Source organism: Falco rusticolus, chromosome 10 (assembly GCF_015220075.1).
Source record: "Falco rusticolus isolate bFalRus1 chromosome 10, bFalRus1.pri, whole genome shotgun sequence".
NCBI lineage: Eukaryota > Metazoa > Chordata > Aves > Falconiformes > Falconidae > Falco > Falco rusticolus.
The window spans coordinates 11,138,415-11,154,070 of NC_051196.1; the positions used below are offsets into that span (position 1 = coordinate 11,138,415).

Here is a 15,656-nt window from a genome sequence, read left to right on the forward strand (position 1 = left end):
AAATTATCTCTTTTAATGCAAAGATACCAATGAAGCTCATCTCTTTACTTCATGTGGACCTACCATGAGAAATCTTGACTTCCCAAGTAATGAAATGATAAATTACATGTGTTATATGGAATACTCTGCTATAATTTTAATCCACCTGGGTTTATGTAGTATTGCTAGGATAAAATCCAGCCACTTCTCTGTAAAGACGCAAAGCCAAGTTAACTAGGATGGAGGCCTAGTTTCTACTTCCGGGTACTCCAAAGTTTATTATCGGATAAAGAGAGTAACGTACCCATCATCACATCTCCCCTCACATTCAAATTGGTTTTCCCTTTCATATTTCTTACGTATCACTTTCATATATTAAATTATAAGTTGTTGCAACGGAGGGAAGTCTGCTGATCACTCATATTGAGTGACTGTGCCTTCCCTCCGTTGCAACAAAAAGTTGTTCTTATTTTATTTTTCTTGGGTTTGGGAGTCCCTTGTCAAACACACCAGCTGTTCTTGTACTGTGATTATATACACTTAAACATCACAAAATAGCAAATTAATTTTAGTATGTAAAGCCTTTTGCTATACAAGTTTCCTTGCTGGCAAAGCAGTCTGAGGCTGTTCTACATTGTCTATATAAATATAATTGAATCTTTTTTGTATCTCTGTCTATAACTGTGTGTATAATCTGACTTAGATAAGACACCTCAAAATACTGTTTCTTTAACACACAGCAGCTACCAAAACTGAAAATTATTATTCAATAATATGATCTTAAATACTTCTTTTAGTTTTCCTGACTACTTCTTCAGAAATATCAAATACACGAAAGATCCACACACACAAATGTACCAAAAATTATTATAGGTACATAGGGTTTCGTACATGTGTTCAAAATTAAGGAATAAATTATCTTATCTGAAAAACAGATTATTAAGGAAAGCATGGTTGTGATACATAAATAATGATTAATAAGGAAAGACAACAGTTTATATGTAAGTATAACATGCAAAGCAAGATCGGATTCATCAAGAGGCAATGCATGCTAGATTTTCTGCAAAATGCATCTTAATGATATATATTCATTACTTCTATATACATTTTTGTTCATTACTGAAGTGTAAAGTACTATTTTCCATTTTTACAATATTTAATATGATTTTTTGGTTAAATTTGTACCCTTATAAAAAGAATGGGCATTGACTGACCTAAAATACATATACCTCTAATAAAATTCTAGCTGTTTTGAAATCTTTAATTCTCAGTACATTTGGCAGAAGCAGAAAGTGTCCCAGGAACATATTAAAAATATTGCATATCAATAAAACATCAATTCACACCTCTCACAGCACACTAAAGGTTGGAATAGCAAAGCAGACACATGAAATGCACAAACAAGCCCTTTGGCTCCCATTTTGCTCTCCCTTTCAGCATGTCCCTGCTGCAAGAGTCCCTGATTATCCTGCCTCCAACTAGGCATCCTGCTCACTTGTATCACTTTGTTAATTTGGGGGGAAAGCCAGGAAAGCTTAGGCAGCCAGAAGCTTCAGTAAACCAGATCTAACTTTTCTGCCTTTAACTGTTCTTACTGAATGCTGTTCCCCTTCTGCTCCTGTCACGCCTGCACAAGTTGATAAGCTGTTAGGGGCAATTTCTGCCTTCTCTCCCATGTGGAACAATCCTAACTATATATCATATATGTACTTACCCACACACATGTCTACATAAAACCACGTATAAATATTATATATAATAATATTTACATTCTTTCAGTTTTATAACTGAGCTCAGTTTCCAGCCAAGTCCTTAAATTTCATGGAGGTAGTCCTCCTAATAATAATCACCATCACTGTGTACTGGTATATTTTATTTGGTTGCTTGTTACTTGATGTAACAAAATGAAAATAATCTATAAACTGTTTGAAAGATCGATTTCTGTTTGGCTGAATCAATCCCCTCTAAGAGGATATACTGTAAAGGCTATTTTACCCTTAAACCATAATCCTAATTCATCAAATTGTATTAGTCCAGTTGTATAAAGCAACAAAAATCACCTCACTCTCCTGTAAGAGCATTTCTGACCTGAATGAATCTTCAGAAAACTGCAATTAAGGTGCTTACCAGAAAAAAACCCAAAATAAACTACAATATACTATAAACTAAAAATCACCATTTCAAAAAGAAATAATGCATACCGCTTGCCGTCTTCAAGGTATTCCTTGAACAAACTCTAAACATCTTCATGATTAAACCAGAAAGATGAATTTTACTTTTCTACCTCCAATTTATGTGTTGCATGGCTCATAGATTTTCTAAATTCAGAATACTGCAACTTACTTGTCCTTTCACAGATAAAAACTTTTGCCACAGCAAGAATGAGTCTAAAAAGACAGACAGACCTCCTAATCTGCTGAACTGAAACTTAGCCAGCATAATGACATTCACAGACATTGTCAATGACAAATCATTCACAGGCCAAGGTAGTATTCATTTTTTAAAGTATGCACTAAATTACACCTACTTGCTGTCGAATTTCTTCTTCCATCTTTACTGGGGACCCCAACTCTGCGACTTGTTTGACACCTTCACTAGCATATCCTCCATACTCCCAAAGGATGTAGTTCTTCGAGTGAGAACTACCAATGATCGCAGACCAGTGGTTCGTGCGTCCTTTCGGGCGAGGGGAAAAAATAAAAAAAAAAAATCAACCATCAAGACAGTCTTAAAGCAAAATTCCTGTTTTTTTATTGAAGTGAGAGGTTTGAAGCACCCAGTTCTTCATCAGTACCAAGCTTTTGCATGTGTTGCACACTGTCAGTTCTCACTACATCAATACACTGTATCTTTAGGGTAATAAACCAGCCAGTGAACTATGGAAATATAGCATAAAGTGTCAGTAATTATTGGATATAACAACACAGGCAGAAATGGTGGAAAAGACTGTACTCCACCTAATCAAGCAGCCCCTCCAAACAGATAGACTTAGTACACTTTTCTTCACCGAAGACTTCACTTCTTCAGCAAGTTCAAGAATTCCTTAATTTTAGGCTTCTATGTAAGATATTTTTGAGGCTGAAAACTGCAAGGGGAGACTTCAGCAGTCACTCAAAGATTTAACAGCAAGTTGTTTTCTTACTGAGAGACACTGGCTTCTAACAGACCACTAGGATTTTTTGTTTTTTGTCACCACTAGTTTGAGTGCTGACAACAAATTACCAGCAAAAGGTAGATAGAAGCGTGATTACACTATCATCAAATGTTACAGATTTTCATTTATAGCTTTGTTCAAAAACATAATCAGACACAGGGCTATAAAGGACAGAAACCTCCTCCAGCAGCTTCCCGCTGAAACAGTGCTGAAGCATTTGCTTTCTGTGGGCAAATGGCATCCAGCACTTCCTCCAGGACATTTTTGAAATACAGTAAAGAACTGCTCTTATTCACACTGATATAGCTGCTTTTTCTGCTTCTGCATACTTAAATTACAAACATACATTGTCTCCTTCCCCCATCCTCACCCCAAAAATTAGTAGAGGTACCCTTTAATTTAGGGAGTGAAGAAGTGAATTTTGGCACTTCTATATTCACTGAATTTACTTGCTCAAATTTCTTACAGGGTACAAGTTGTAGAGCTAGGCACAAAATTTCCTGTTCTGGTTTCTCGTCTTGTTGAATAGACAAAGAAAAATATGCAAAAGTTTAAAGAAAAAACGTTAGAGAAGTCTGATGGAATTGAAAAGAGAATCAAGCAGAAATAAGTAGTCACAGAAGTCCCACAGTACTGGAAATAAAAATGAATTCATTTAAGTATCAAATGACACTCAGCAAAGATACGGGCTTAAAGAAAAAGGACGAGAAAATTAACTGTTTACATAAGCAGAAGTCTGGCAACAGTGCAAAGACTATAGGAGATGAAGGAGACAATATTTAACTTTGTCTTTGCAATGCAAAAGTTAGAGAGTAGCATTAAAAACACCTGAAAATGAATAAATGAATGAAAAATGAATAATGAAGTAAATAAAAGGAATGCAAATTTAAGAAGTGAAAGGCTGGACAATGGAATTGAAAGAGACAGTGTAGAGACTGAATAGATAAAGTCAGATGCAGAAACCTAAGCACAGAAGAATAGAAAATAGATTAGAAATAAAAAATGAACACAATGGTGGGGGAAAAAAGCTAGAAAAATGTAGTGAGCAGAATAAATAGATGAGGGAAGTGACCTAGCAACACAGCAAACAGAGCCTCCATAGTTTCCTTAGTGCTACACTTGGACCAAAATACACTTACTGGGATCTGAATTGTAGTAGGCTTTATGTTTTCAGAATCTATTAAAACTAATGAGTAATTGAGCCCCAAATGGAGAAAAAAACCAAAACTAAACCTCCCCTCCCCACTAGGTAATATCTGAACAGACTACAGGGTCAGTAAATGGCTTCTTGATCTAAGATCTAGTAATTGTTCCTTAAATATACACTGGCACCTTGTGAAACCACAGAGAGATGCTGTCATCCAGCTGCAGTGATGAGACCACCAGTTTTGCCCATTCTTTTTCCCTAGCACACGGGTCTCACTATCTCAAGTCATAGGCAGCAGCTTTCCCTAAAAACACAGTGACACTTAAAGTTACTGAAAGAGAACATTCCACAAAGTCCCTACAAAAGAAAAAGGTATCACTACAGACAAGAACCACACTGTCTTTGGCAAAATGATAATGAATTGCTCCCTGTGCTGCAGAGCTTTTCTCCCTCCCTGTCCTGAACAGCACAAGAACATCTGATGCCTTTCCAACCAGACCCCAGTCCCTTCCACCCAACAGCTCTCCCTGAAGATACTGGCTCTGTGGAGAAAACATCTGGCCGACCTACTTGCCCAAAGGAGATGTTCAAAGTACACCACATCTACTCCAAACTTTTTATAAAAACTGTGCACCGCTTGCATGTTTCACTCCTCACCTTGAACCTCCCATTTCTTATGAGAATGAAGAGACAACTCAATAATTCTTAAGCCTTTTCCTCTAAACCTCAAAGAAACTTCCCTGCGTGAAATAATCTGAGCAGTACAAGGCCAGGGCTATTTTGCATCACCAGTCCAATGTCACTATCCATTTCTTAAGACAGCAAACTGACTACTGACAGCTTTCCAGTGGTGTTATTTCTATTCCTTTTTGTACGAGTAGTTTCTCATATGTATGTTTTTGCATAAAGACCAAGGTGTCATCAGAACATGAGAATGTATCTTCTGACATGTTTCACAGATGTGCCATATCAAATCATGATGGAGGACATGCATATTTCTGTTATCATATAAAGGTGATACCCAGAGAGAAAAAATGCTTTTAAGCCACATGGCACAGGTCAATACAAATCTTTCTGACTGGCAAAATGTGATAGGAAATTTAATAGTTCCCCTTGAGCCAGATTTAATAACAAATTAAATACTCAGCTTCCAGTAATCCTATAATCAGGAGTTGTGATAACTTGCAAAAATTACCTGAAAAACATACTTATTTTAAATCTAGCTTGCAAGTCAGTTAATTTATTTTTTTTTTAAGTCAGTCTGAGATCCACAAAAGCAAAATTGTTTTAATAATTAGTTTTTGAACCCTTTCTACAGCTGTGGTACACCTGTCTCCATTCACTCTATGGCTGGCACACTCGGAACAAGATTGTGCTCCGGGGTTTTGCTGTAAAGCAATGCTTTACAGAGAGCAGGCACATGTGGTAACTCCTAAACAGACAATACACGTAAATTTAACAGAACAGAGGTATTTTAATTGCATTGGTATAGTAAATATAAAATTATTCCTAATTCACAGAATCTGTGAAAAGCTCAAAATAGTTTCCCAGAATTAAAAGTTTTGCACTATACCTTCCAGAAGCATTTGTATGTAATAGCAAAAGAAAACACTTTGGCAAAAGCAGTTTTTGGGTAAAAGCTAAGCAACAGAGTACATATAATTTAAGATTTTTTAAAGCATATCAAAAAATAAGTGGAAAAAAAAGATGCAAAATGTAAGTTCTATGATCTTTCTACTTCAGCCATGCTAATGGTGTAAGAACACAGAAGAATTTTTTATGTGATGGTTTGGCAAATAATTAGTGATTTACCACAGTCCCTCATGAACAACATTTTATTTTAACATAATTACTGCACAAGTGCAACATTTTAAAGAGTAATGTTAACGACTAGTTTTCATTTTTAACATCACTATACCTGGATGAGATCTTTTTCTCAACTTTCAGAAATTTCAGTGTAAAATCTTATCAGCTGTTATTACTGGGCATAGTCTTGCTAGTAGTAATTATGTGGTTATCTTTTCACTTTTCAAGTTTTTTTAATTAAAAAATCAATATAATTCACCACTTTGTAACTGGGGAGAGGTAGCAGTCTACAGAGTCTACTATCATGGCGAACTACAGCAACTACAGAACATGCACACATACTCTTCATGTTCACTGACATGGATTTGAAAGAAAAGGACATTTATCCCCAATACTACATCATTAAGTCACAGTAATTTCATAGTTTTCAATCATTTTGTCATGCCCTATTTCTAACCATCAGCTGAATCCATACAAATAATGCATACAAAGTGTCACCCTCAGCAGATATATAAATCATCCAATCGCCTAAAAGAGCCTTCCTGCAATTGGATTTGTTTATTTTATCTCCCATGTATTATGCTGACAAATAATATTTGAACATTGCCACATTCAACTTAAAATGTATAAGAGACTCAACATAGCAATATTTCTTATGCTCTTAAAACTATGAGCTGATTGACATACAAACTACATTTGCGTTAGATGATATGCTGACACTCTGACAACAGCAATAATAAAAAACCCCAACATATAAAGTCTATATAATAAACATCAGCCACATAACGAAGTTTAAAGACCAGTAAATGTGACTCACATTATGAAATCACTTCCTGGACTTTATTGCCACAGACTGTGGAGTAAAGAAGGAAAGAACAAATGCATAACACGCGTTTTTATAACTAGGTTTTTACAGTTACTTGGGTTATTGCAACAAGAATACTGATCTTGTAGTTCAGAAACTTTAAAAAAACCAGACAGGCAAAGCTCAGAATATGTATTTTATCAGTGTATTCAACAAACAAAGACGACAGAATATTCTAAGGTCTATGTACCTAATGAATGTTCTCAGGCAGCAAGATTCAAGGCTTTGCAACTGACTGGAGTCTTTCAAAAGACTTTGAAGGAAAACATACTGGCTAGATTGTATTTGTTGTAAAACCAAAATCTAAGTGTGTTGCCCATCCTTTGTGGTCTTTTTCTTAAAGTTTCGTTTCCTAGCTGTAAATTATAAACCAGTCTTTCAACAACAACAAAAAAGCAACCTTTCTCACCACAAAGAAATTGAAAATGTGATCTCATACACATCTCAGTTCAAAATGTCAGGCAAATCAACAGAATTTCTTTGTAATGCATAACATTCACAGAAAGATCCATGGATTTTCAATGCTGAACATTACCAGTATTCCATATATGTCATAATTCACACTGCTGAGCTTTAAGTAATGTTGTGTCATAAAACAAGCTCCAGCCCTCTACTCAGTCCCTATATGGTACAACAATAGTAAAAGAGTGATACTCACGTGGAAAATCTTTGGGATGTGTTTTTTCTGACCAGTTTCCATAAAAAGTGAGCCTGTACTTGGCAGTTCCACAGGCACAACAATCTAAAATTGGTTTGTCAGTCACACCTTCTGAGGCTGAGTCTGAAAAAGCAGCAAAGTACCCATTGAAAACAGTTTCTCAATTTACTGAAAATCAACAGGTGACAGCAAAGTTGCCATAATATTCCAGTAAATAAATTTAAGTTAAACTTTCTTGTTTTGTTTAATTTTAAGTTAGACTACACTAGATTAAACTAAAGCCCTGAAATACCTGGACCATACTTGTAAGTCAATGTAATGATTTAAAACTACATTTTAAAATAAGAAGGCACTATTTCAGTCATCTTCAGATTCAAAATGGGTTTCTTTCTGGTTATCTGTTATGGATGAAACCTCAGTTGATCTCAAAACACAATAGGCTTGAGATTTCTGGACATCCAAAGCATACAAATTCTCTGGTGGGGCACGTAACCACCTGCAATGCTTCAGTTTAGGAAGGGATGAAATAGTCCGGGATTCAACAGACCAAATGCCCTGGAGACAAATGGGTTTCACACAAAGACCAGGTAAAATTTGCAAGTATCGCTTGTAAGGAAAGGCCAGGAAGATTGTATGAGGAACAGTATATATGGTAAGAAACAACATAATTGAATGGAAGACACCAAATTTGAACCTGGATGAAACTGTTCCAAAGCCTCAAAATTTTAGTTTGATGTAATGATTTAAATGTTTAGAACATGACAAGGAGATCAGAAAGACGTTTTACTTTACCTTACCTTGTTCACAGATTTTTTTGGTGAGAGAACCCTCATCTTGAAAATAAATTATGCGCTTCTGCACAATACTGGCTCTATAGAGAGAAGAAAAAAAAAGTTAAATATAATTATTCTTTAAAAGAAGAAGAAAATATTTGATAAAGTAGCAAAAGGACAGAACTGGACTGCTAAGACTGCATATTTCCCTCTTCTGACAATATGTATACACAAACTAGGACTACAGACAGGGTATTTTTATTTCAACTTGCATTTGAATTTAATCATGTTTTACAGAAACTGGGAAAATTATTAATTTTACAGAAGTGATCATAGTTATATAGTAAGGATCTGTGCACTTGAAATGCATGACAGTCAACTGAATATTCAAATCAAATCTTATACTCAAATACTGAAATTTTATCCAGTTTCAGAAAACCAGCACAGCTAAAGCAAGCAAAGGTTTGTAGGAAACTACCTAGCATTCTGAAGAGGTAAATACTTCCAATATACAACAGCAATCCAGCAAAAATATCAGGTAAAGCAGAAGTTAGGAAAAGAACTAGCATAAGCTAAAGTCTTCAAAAGAAATTTAAAGGTTCCTAAAGACAAGCCACTCCTAAATTAATTAAATCTAGAATATTTTATTAAGGCTTATCGTTCAAACAAAATGTAAGTTTATAAGCCTCAGTTTGGGCAGAGGCAGGGAGGTCAAATCTGAAACAATCTGGGAAAAAACAATTACTGTGCAATTTCATTTTTTACAGCTGGAATTGTACACCTGAAATTTGGCTGATTTTTAGCCTCCCACTTGAGAAATCATAAATTGAATTTTGCATCAAAAATCTTCAAGTTAGCAAAACACCAAGCCCAACTTCTTCTTGCAGATTACTATCATAACCACCATGTAGTAAATGTAAAAAAAAACAACCAAAAACAAAAACAACTACTATGGAAAATATGTTCAAGTGGCTCAGGTGACCCCTTCCAATCCTAAATAAATTTAACTAGCTGCTTTGACTGTTTTTTAACTATTAAAATTTAATCACATGTAAACATTAATCTTCTTTAAGAAAACAGATTTTTGTTAAATCCAAAGACATTCTTTGAACAGAGTTTTCTGAGGAGAACATGCTTTGGGAGTTGGCATTTTTCTTTGTTTACTAGTAAGAGAGCACATTATTCTAGCAACATTTTGTACCACTACTTGTATTTAAAACTCTAAATAACAAGGACCAGATTCTTGTCTTAACTTTACAGTCAAATAACTTGATGTCTCTAGAATTACTCCTCACTCATCCCAGTTGAAGTGAGAAGAAAAATGACTGTATGCTTAGAAGTGGTGTTGTAGTCATGTAAACCTTTCCTTGACAATGTCCCATACCATAAAATTATCAAAAGTTATCAAAAGTAAGATAGAATTTTACTGCACTTTCTTTGCCAAGACAGAAGGTCAGAGTAGGAGAGGAGGGAATCCTTCGTTTCACATTATAAAGCACCCAGGAGAATAACTGGGTTTTGTAAACCTCTTAAAGCCAGATCAAACTCGAAAGGTTGCAGAAGCCACAGCTCACTCTCGTTCATAATAGGGGTGGCATCTTCTAAAGAAAAATGTGGAAAAGGACAATACAACCAAAGCTGTCGGAAAAAAAAGCATGAAACAGAGAAGAGCAAGACTGACTTTTACAAAAAGCAAGGGCATTATCTGCCAGTATTTGAGGAAGGGGAACTCCCAGGCCTTATCTTAATAAGGGAGCGTTCACAGTAGGGATAAATAAAAGCTTGTAGCAAATAATAGAAAGTGAATGAAACCCAGAGTTAGTTAAACCTGTCTTTTATTAATATGAGAACTGTCATGGGACAATTTAAATGGTGCCAGAAGAGACTGACCAAGTATGTGAGAAGCAGAATGGAAGCTTTCAGAGAAATCCTTTTTAGGGTTTCTAACAAGAAACAAGTAGGAAAGATAAACCAAACCACACAAACAAAACAATTACTAGCAAGAATGAGAGCCCAATGCCCACCCTGTGACAGCGGTATGCTACCATAGTTTTTACCAGCTTTGCTTTGAAAACCAAAGACAAATTTAAAGACCTTTTGGATGCTATGCTGCAACTGAGAACCAATACTTTCACACAGACTCAATGAGATATGTACAATTCTTGATACACCATCAATCACGTTTTTTCAAACACTGTACCATAAAATTGGAAAACAATCATGTAGTATGGTTAATAAAATGCAAAGTAACAGCAAACGGAGCTGAAATGTATATGCATTGTCACAACTCACATAGCATCAAGATGCTTTAATTTCTTATATGCTGGCCAGATACCAGCAGCTGTATTCCAGGATTCATACTAAGGCTAACAGCATCTTCATTGATGTCCTGGATGAGGGGGTGGAATGAAACCTCAATAAGTTTGCAGATGATACTAAACTGGAGAAACAGTTGACATGTTGGAGGGTAAGGCTACTATTTACACAGGGAGATTCCTGATAGACTTGAGAAATGGGTTGGCATAAACCCCATGAGAAGTCAAAGGCAAAATCTTGCACACATAGGATGGAATAATGCAGTTACAGCAGTACCGTAACGGGCACCTGCTAGCCAGAGAGCAGCTCTGCAGAAGACATCTTGAAGGTCCTGGTGGACAAGCTGACCATGAGCCAGCAGCATGTCATTGCTACCATGGCAGCCACTGGTTTCAGCAAAAGTGTAGCAATTTGATCAAGGAACGTGGTTTCTTCTCCTCTATTTGGTACTTGTGAGACCACATCTGGAGTATTACAGCCAGTTTGGGGCTGCCCAGTTAAAGACAGACATTGCATTACTAGAAGGAGACCAGTGAAGGGCCACCAAGATAAGCAGAGGAATGGAGCCCCTGATGTCTGAGGAGAGGCTGAGAAAACTAGGTTTGCTCAGGCTAAGGAAGAAAATGCAAAGTATCTTACTGCTTGTTGTTTTCAACTACCTATCAGAAAGATACAGAAAAAGTAGAGGCAGGTATTTCTCAGAAGTGCATGGTGGTAGGATGCAGGGCAACAGCCAAGTGGGGACACAAGAAATGCTGTGCAGATACAAGGAAAATCTTTCCCACCATGAGGATGGTTGAAGTAATCAGACACTTGAACAGGCTGCCTAGACAGTTTGTGCAATCTCCACCCCAGAGATACCCAAAACTTGACCAAATCCATGCCTCAGCAACCTACTCAATCTACCTGTTGTAACAACACCCCTTTCCAAGCACGCAGGTGGACAAAATTACTTTCAGAGGTCCCTTCCGACCTAAATTATTCTATGATCCTGTGCTTTCAATATAATTTTAAAGAACAGGTTTTCCAAAGCTTACTCAAAACCAAACAAAATTTAGAAAATCCAAACAAACAAGAAATCTGCTGGTTTATAAAGGAGCTCCCAAATCTGCAGATAACAAAGATATTGTGAGTATTTATTTAAGAAGCCGTTATTTTAGAAACAAAATGTAGAAAGCCTGAAACCTGAAGTGTACTTACATTATTCTTTTTGCTGCAGTTAGCTCATCAGTGTAAAATGTCAAGGGAACAGTTCCTTTTCTAACAACAAAAGCTGCACAGATCTCTGAGTCATTCTCTCTTCAGCTGTGTTTGAAATTATATATGGAGCCAATAATCTAAATGAGAGTTTTGTTACTGATTCCAAGTCGAACAGGATTGATATATTAGATGGCTGCATAAATACTGAAAGCAGGCACACAACTTTACAGATATTCAGACAAAGTATTAAATTAATTTAAAGAAATTAATTTTATTAATAATCAGCTTCTAGATTGAACACAGACCAAAGCACCTGATCAATATATTTGCCAAGGTTTTACCACTGACTTTTGCTCCCTTATTATTTATTTTTTGGACATAATTTTTATTCCTCTGTAGAAGTTCTGATTTGAACTAAAGATTCTTTTCTTTGGTTTTGAGGCTTATACAAACAGCTTAAAAATGGAATGGCTAACTTTCACAGAAAGATAAGAAAGCTTTTAAGAATTTACACAAGGTTACGCTTTCTTAGTCAGCATAAATCTTTCCCACTACTCTCAACATCCAGTGCTATCTAAACTTAATGGGAAGGGGAGATCTGATTGCTTTCTCCTACATTTTAACACGTCAGTGGATCTTTAATTGACTTGTTTCTCTCTTTGACTATTAGCATACCATGGAATAAAAAAGAAAAAGGAAATTAATACAACTCAAAAAATCTCCTCGTTTCCCATTTTCTTCGAAGTGATGCTTCTGGGTTTGTGTTAAAGCTTTTCCATCACCAAACTAAGGAGCAAAACTGTATGTTACATCATATATACACCTAAAAAAACCCAAACAAACAACAAACCACACACACACAACTCCTAACAGCATTATTTATTATTTTTGTTTGTAGTTCTCAACAAAATCAAGGACTATCTAGTAGTTCTTGTAGTATTTGTTTGGGCAATGCTACTTCAGAATGTTGCATGTCAGATACAAGCAGCTCAGAGTCTCTGTCCTGTCTCGGTTTGGTCAGACCACATCTAAGCATAATGGGAGCGAGACCTGCCCTGAAAGACTTCCCTAGAATGAGGAGGTCCCTCTCCAGCACAATGATTGTACCATCCTGCTGTGAAGAGCTCTACCAAAGTCACATAAACTGCATTTGTGAAATTAACGAACAGGAAATGTCATAAAACATAAAAATCCAGAGTAGCCTTGGGAATGCTCCAAGTCATACCAGAAACAGAGTTGGTTGGTTGGGTTTTTTTCTTTCTTCCATAGAAACAGCTTTAGCTCATCTTCCTGACTCTTTTTGTCAAATCATAGCATCAACAGAAATACTCTTATTTTAAATTGCTTCTGTGGGTGTAATGATGTGACAAAAGTAGTAAGGAAGAGGATCTATAAGAATTGTTCCTATGACATTTTTTAAGCTTACATCAAAACCATTAAGTACAATATTAGTTACATTTTAATAAAACAGATCTTGCCAGAGCTAGTGAGGATACCCTAAGTTTCCCCTGGAAATTGAGAAATAATCATAAACTACTGGACTGCAGATAAGAAACCTTTTCCGCTCTATATTATTTGTGAGTTAAACTTGCCCTGTCCTTCCAGCCAACAAAATTATTTTCTGTACTTATTCCATGCCTTACTGAATTAACTCCATTATTTTACATTGCTCCCCCCCTGCCCCACCCAGAAAGGTACTGAGAACAAATATACTTAATAGGATGTTGTTTCTTTGCTTTTTTTTTTTATTTTTTTGTCTTTTGGAGAGAAAAAAATTCTAAAAATATCATTTACCTTAGCACTAGAAAGTGAGGTGAAAACCACTTATTTATATCTTCTGTAGTTTTGTTGATGCTAGTGGATTTTGTAATTCTAACACATCATTTAGGATGTTCTCTTTTTTTTTTCTTCTGTGTTGCCTTAAAAAAAAAACAACCCTATGTTTCTGTCAAGTACTTACAAGGTCAGGAAATGTGCAGACTCCCAGAAGCTTACCAACATTTACTTCTCTCTCTAATATTTAGGAGACTCTTATTAAAAATCAATTAAAATTCTTCTGAAAGCATATACAACCCCTTAGCCATTCGATGCCCAGCAATTTTTACACTGGTAGGGTATTTGACAACTACCTTCTTCAAAATAATTTTCAACTAGTAGAATATGCTCAGTCTCAACAAAGAGCAAACTCTGTCTACACCAGAATCTAATTCTGTCATCAGCCATCACTGAAAACGGTCAGTACTATTAAAAACTTGCATGAAATCATTTATTTCTTGATGCCTTAGGAGCTAACACAGATGGTGCATTTTTTTGTTGTCTTTTGGTTGGTTTTGTTCATTCATTTGTTTTAAAGTATGTTGTTAACACTGTTTGAGCAAACCAACCAGACTTTATATCTGACATTGAACAAAACACAGTAATATTGATATGAAGTTTATCAACGTTGCCATACTTCATCATTTACATCTCTGCACAGGACAAGTGCCTTTTCTCTAACAGGTTAGTCAGAAGGAAAACAATAAAAACTGCACACTTCTAAAGTATTCAGTGCATAGATATACACCAGAATATCCTGCTTTAGTTTAGTTTTTCAACATTTCATCCATACTGTCAGAAAATATAATCGAGAGAAAGCCCACAGGAAAATCCTTTTGATTATCCTTCATATCACACTCAGGTCTACCATCACATGCATACATGGAAGCTCACTGACTTCAGGACTGATTTGGCCATCATATATAATACAACAAAAAGCTCTAAGGGAAAACACAATTATATATGCTGCTATCTTGTGTTTGTCCTCAGAAAATCTCTCTGTTCTTTGCTTGAATAACCACAACACATAAATATTAAATCTAAAATCTTCAGGATAAAAACTCATACTGACAAAATAGTTTCTGACATGTACACTACACCCATTATTCAGGGGAGAAAAAAAAAACCCACAGACTACAACCCCCCAAAAATAAAAGTAAACCACCACCACCCCCCCAAAAAAAAAAAAGCTACCAAAAGATAAAAAGATGAAAGAAATCGTTTTCTAGGACTCCTGAGAAAATGTCCCATTGCTGAAAGCCCACTGCTATTCATGGGGTGTGTCTTCACCTGGTATTTTGCTAGCCACCATTTTTTGTAGCAAGTACCATCTCCTTGAGTTTCAAAATTATACATTGTAAGTTATACTGTAAGAAAAAGTCTAAAAAGATGGTATAGGACTAGATGGTTGGAGGACGTATTTATTTTGTTGTTCTAAGTACTGGTTTTGTACAGTAGATGGAGACAATCTAGCAAAGGTGGAAGTACAGTTTTTATCAAGCTAGTGAGCCCAATGTCATATTACCCGATAGCTGTATTCACTGAGCTAACTTGCAATAAGAACTGATACAAATCATTTGCGTATTAACTAAGAAATCCTAAAATAAAAATGAAAAAATAAAAAGAAGACTTAGAAGACCTATGCAACTTGCGTTACACTCGCCCACTGGCACAGGGAACTCAAAGACTTGATTCCTCCAGGTGTTAAGAGAAACAAGAAAAGAAAGACGCAACCATGCCCCCATTTTCATTCTGAGTCTGCATAACCTGCTATGCCAGGATGTGCAAAAAACAAAACACACAGGCAAAGGCCATGTTTCAGACCCTCCACACATGCTACCCTTCACTAGTTCCCAAACTCCTTGCTGCCACTACTTGAACTCTCTTGGTTTTGCCATTATTACACAGAAAGTGCAGACATCCATGACACAGTAAAAAAAAAC

At 36.0% G+C, this 15,656-nt stretch overlaps 1 protein-coding gene across 1 annotated transcript in view; it reads right to left on the reverse strand.

Moving 5' to 3' along the window:
• SPON1 (spondin 1) overlaps positions 1–15,656 on the reverse strand; it is a 200,039-nt gene that overhangs the window by 128,315 nt on the left and 56,068 nt on the right. Inside the window, exons 4-6 of the mRNA XM_037403029.1 lie at positions 8,407–8,480; positions 7,610–7,732; positions 2,507–2,655 (exon numbers count right to left, since the gene is read on the reverse strand). Coding sequence (XP_037258926.1) covers positions 2,507–2,655; positions 7,610–7,732; positions 8,407–8,480 — 346 coding nt within the window. The remainder of the gene's footprint in view (positions 1–2,506; positions 2,656–7,609; positions 7,733–8,406; positions 8,481–15,656) is intronic.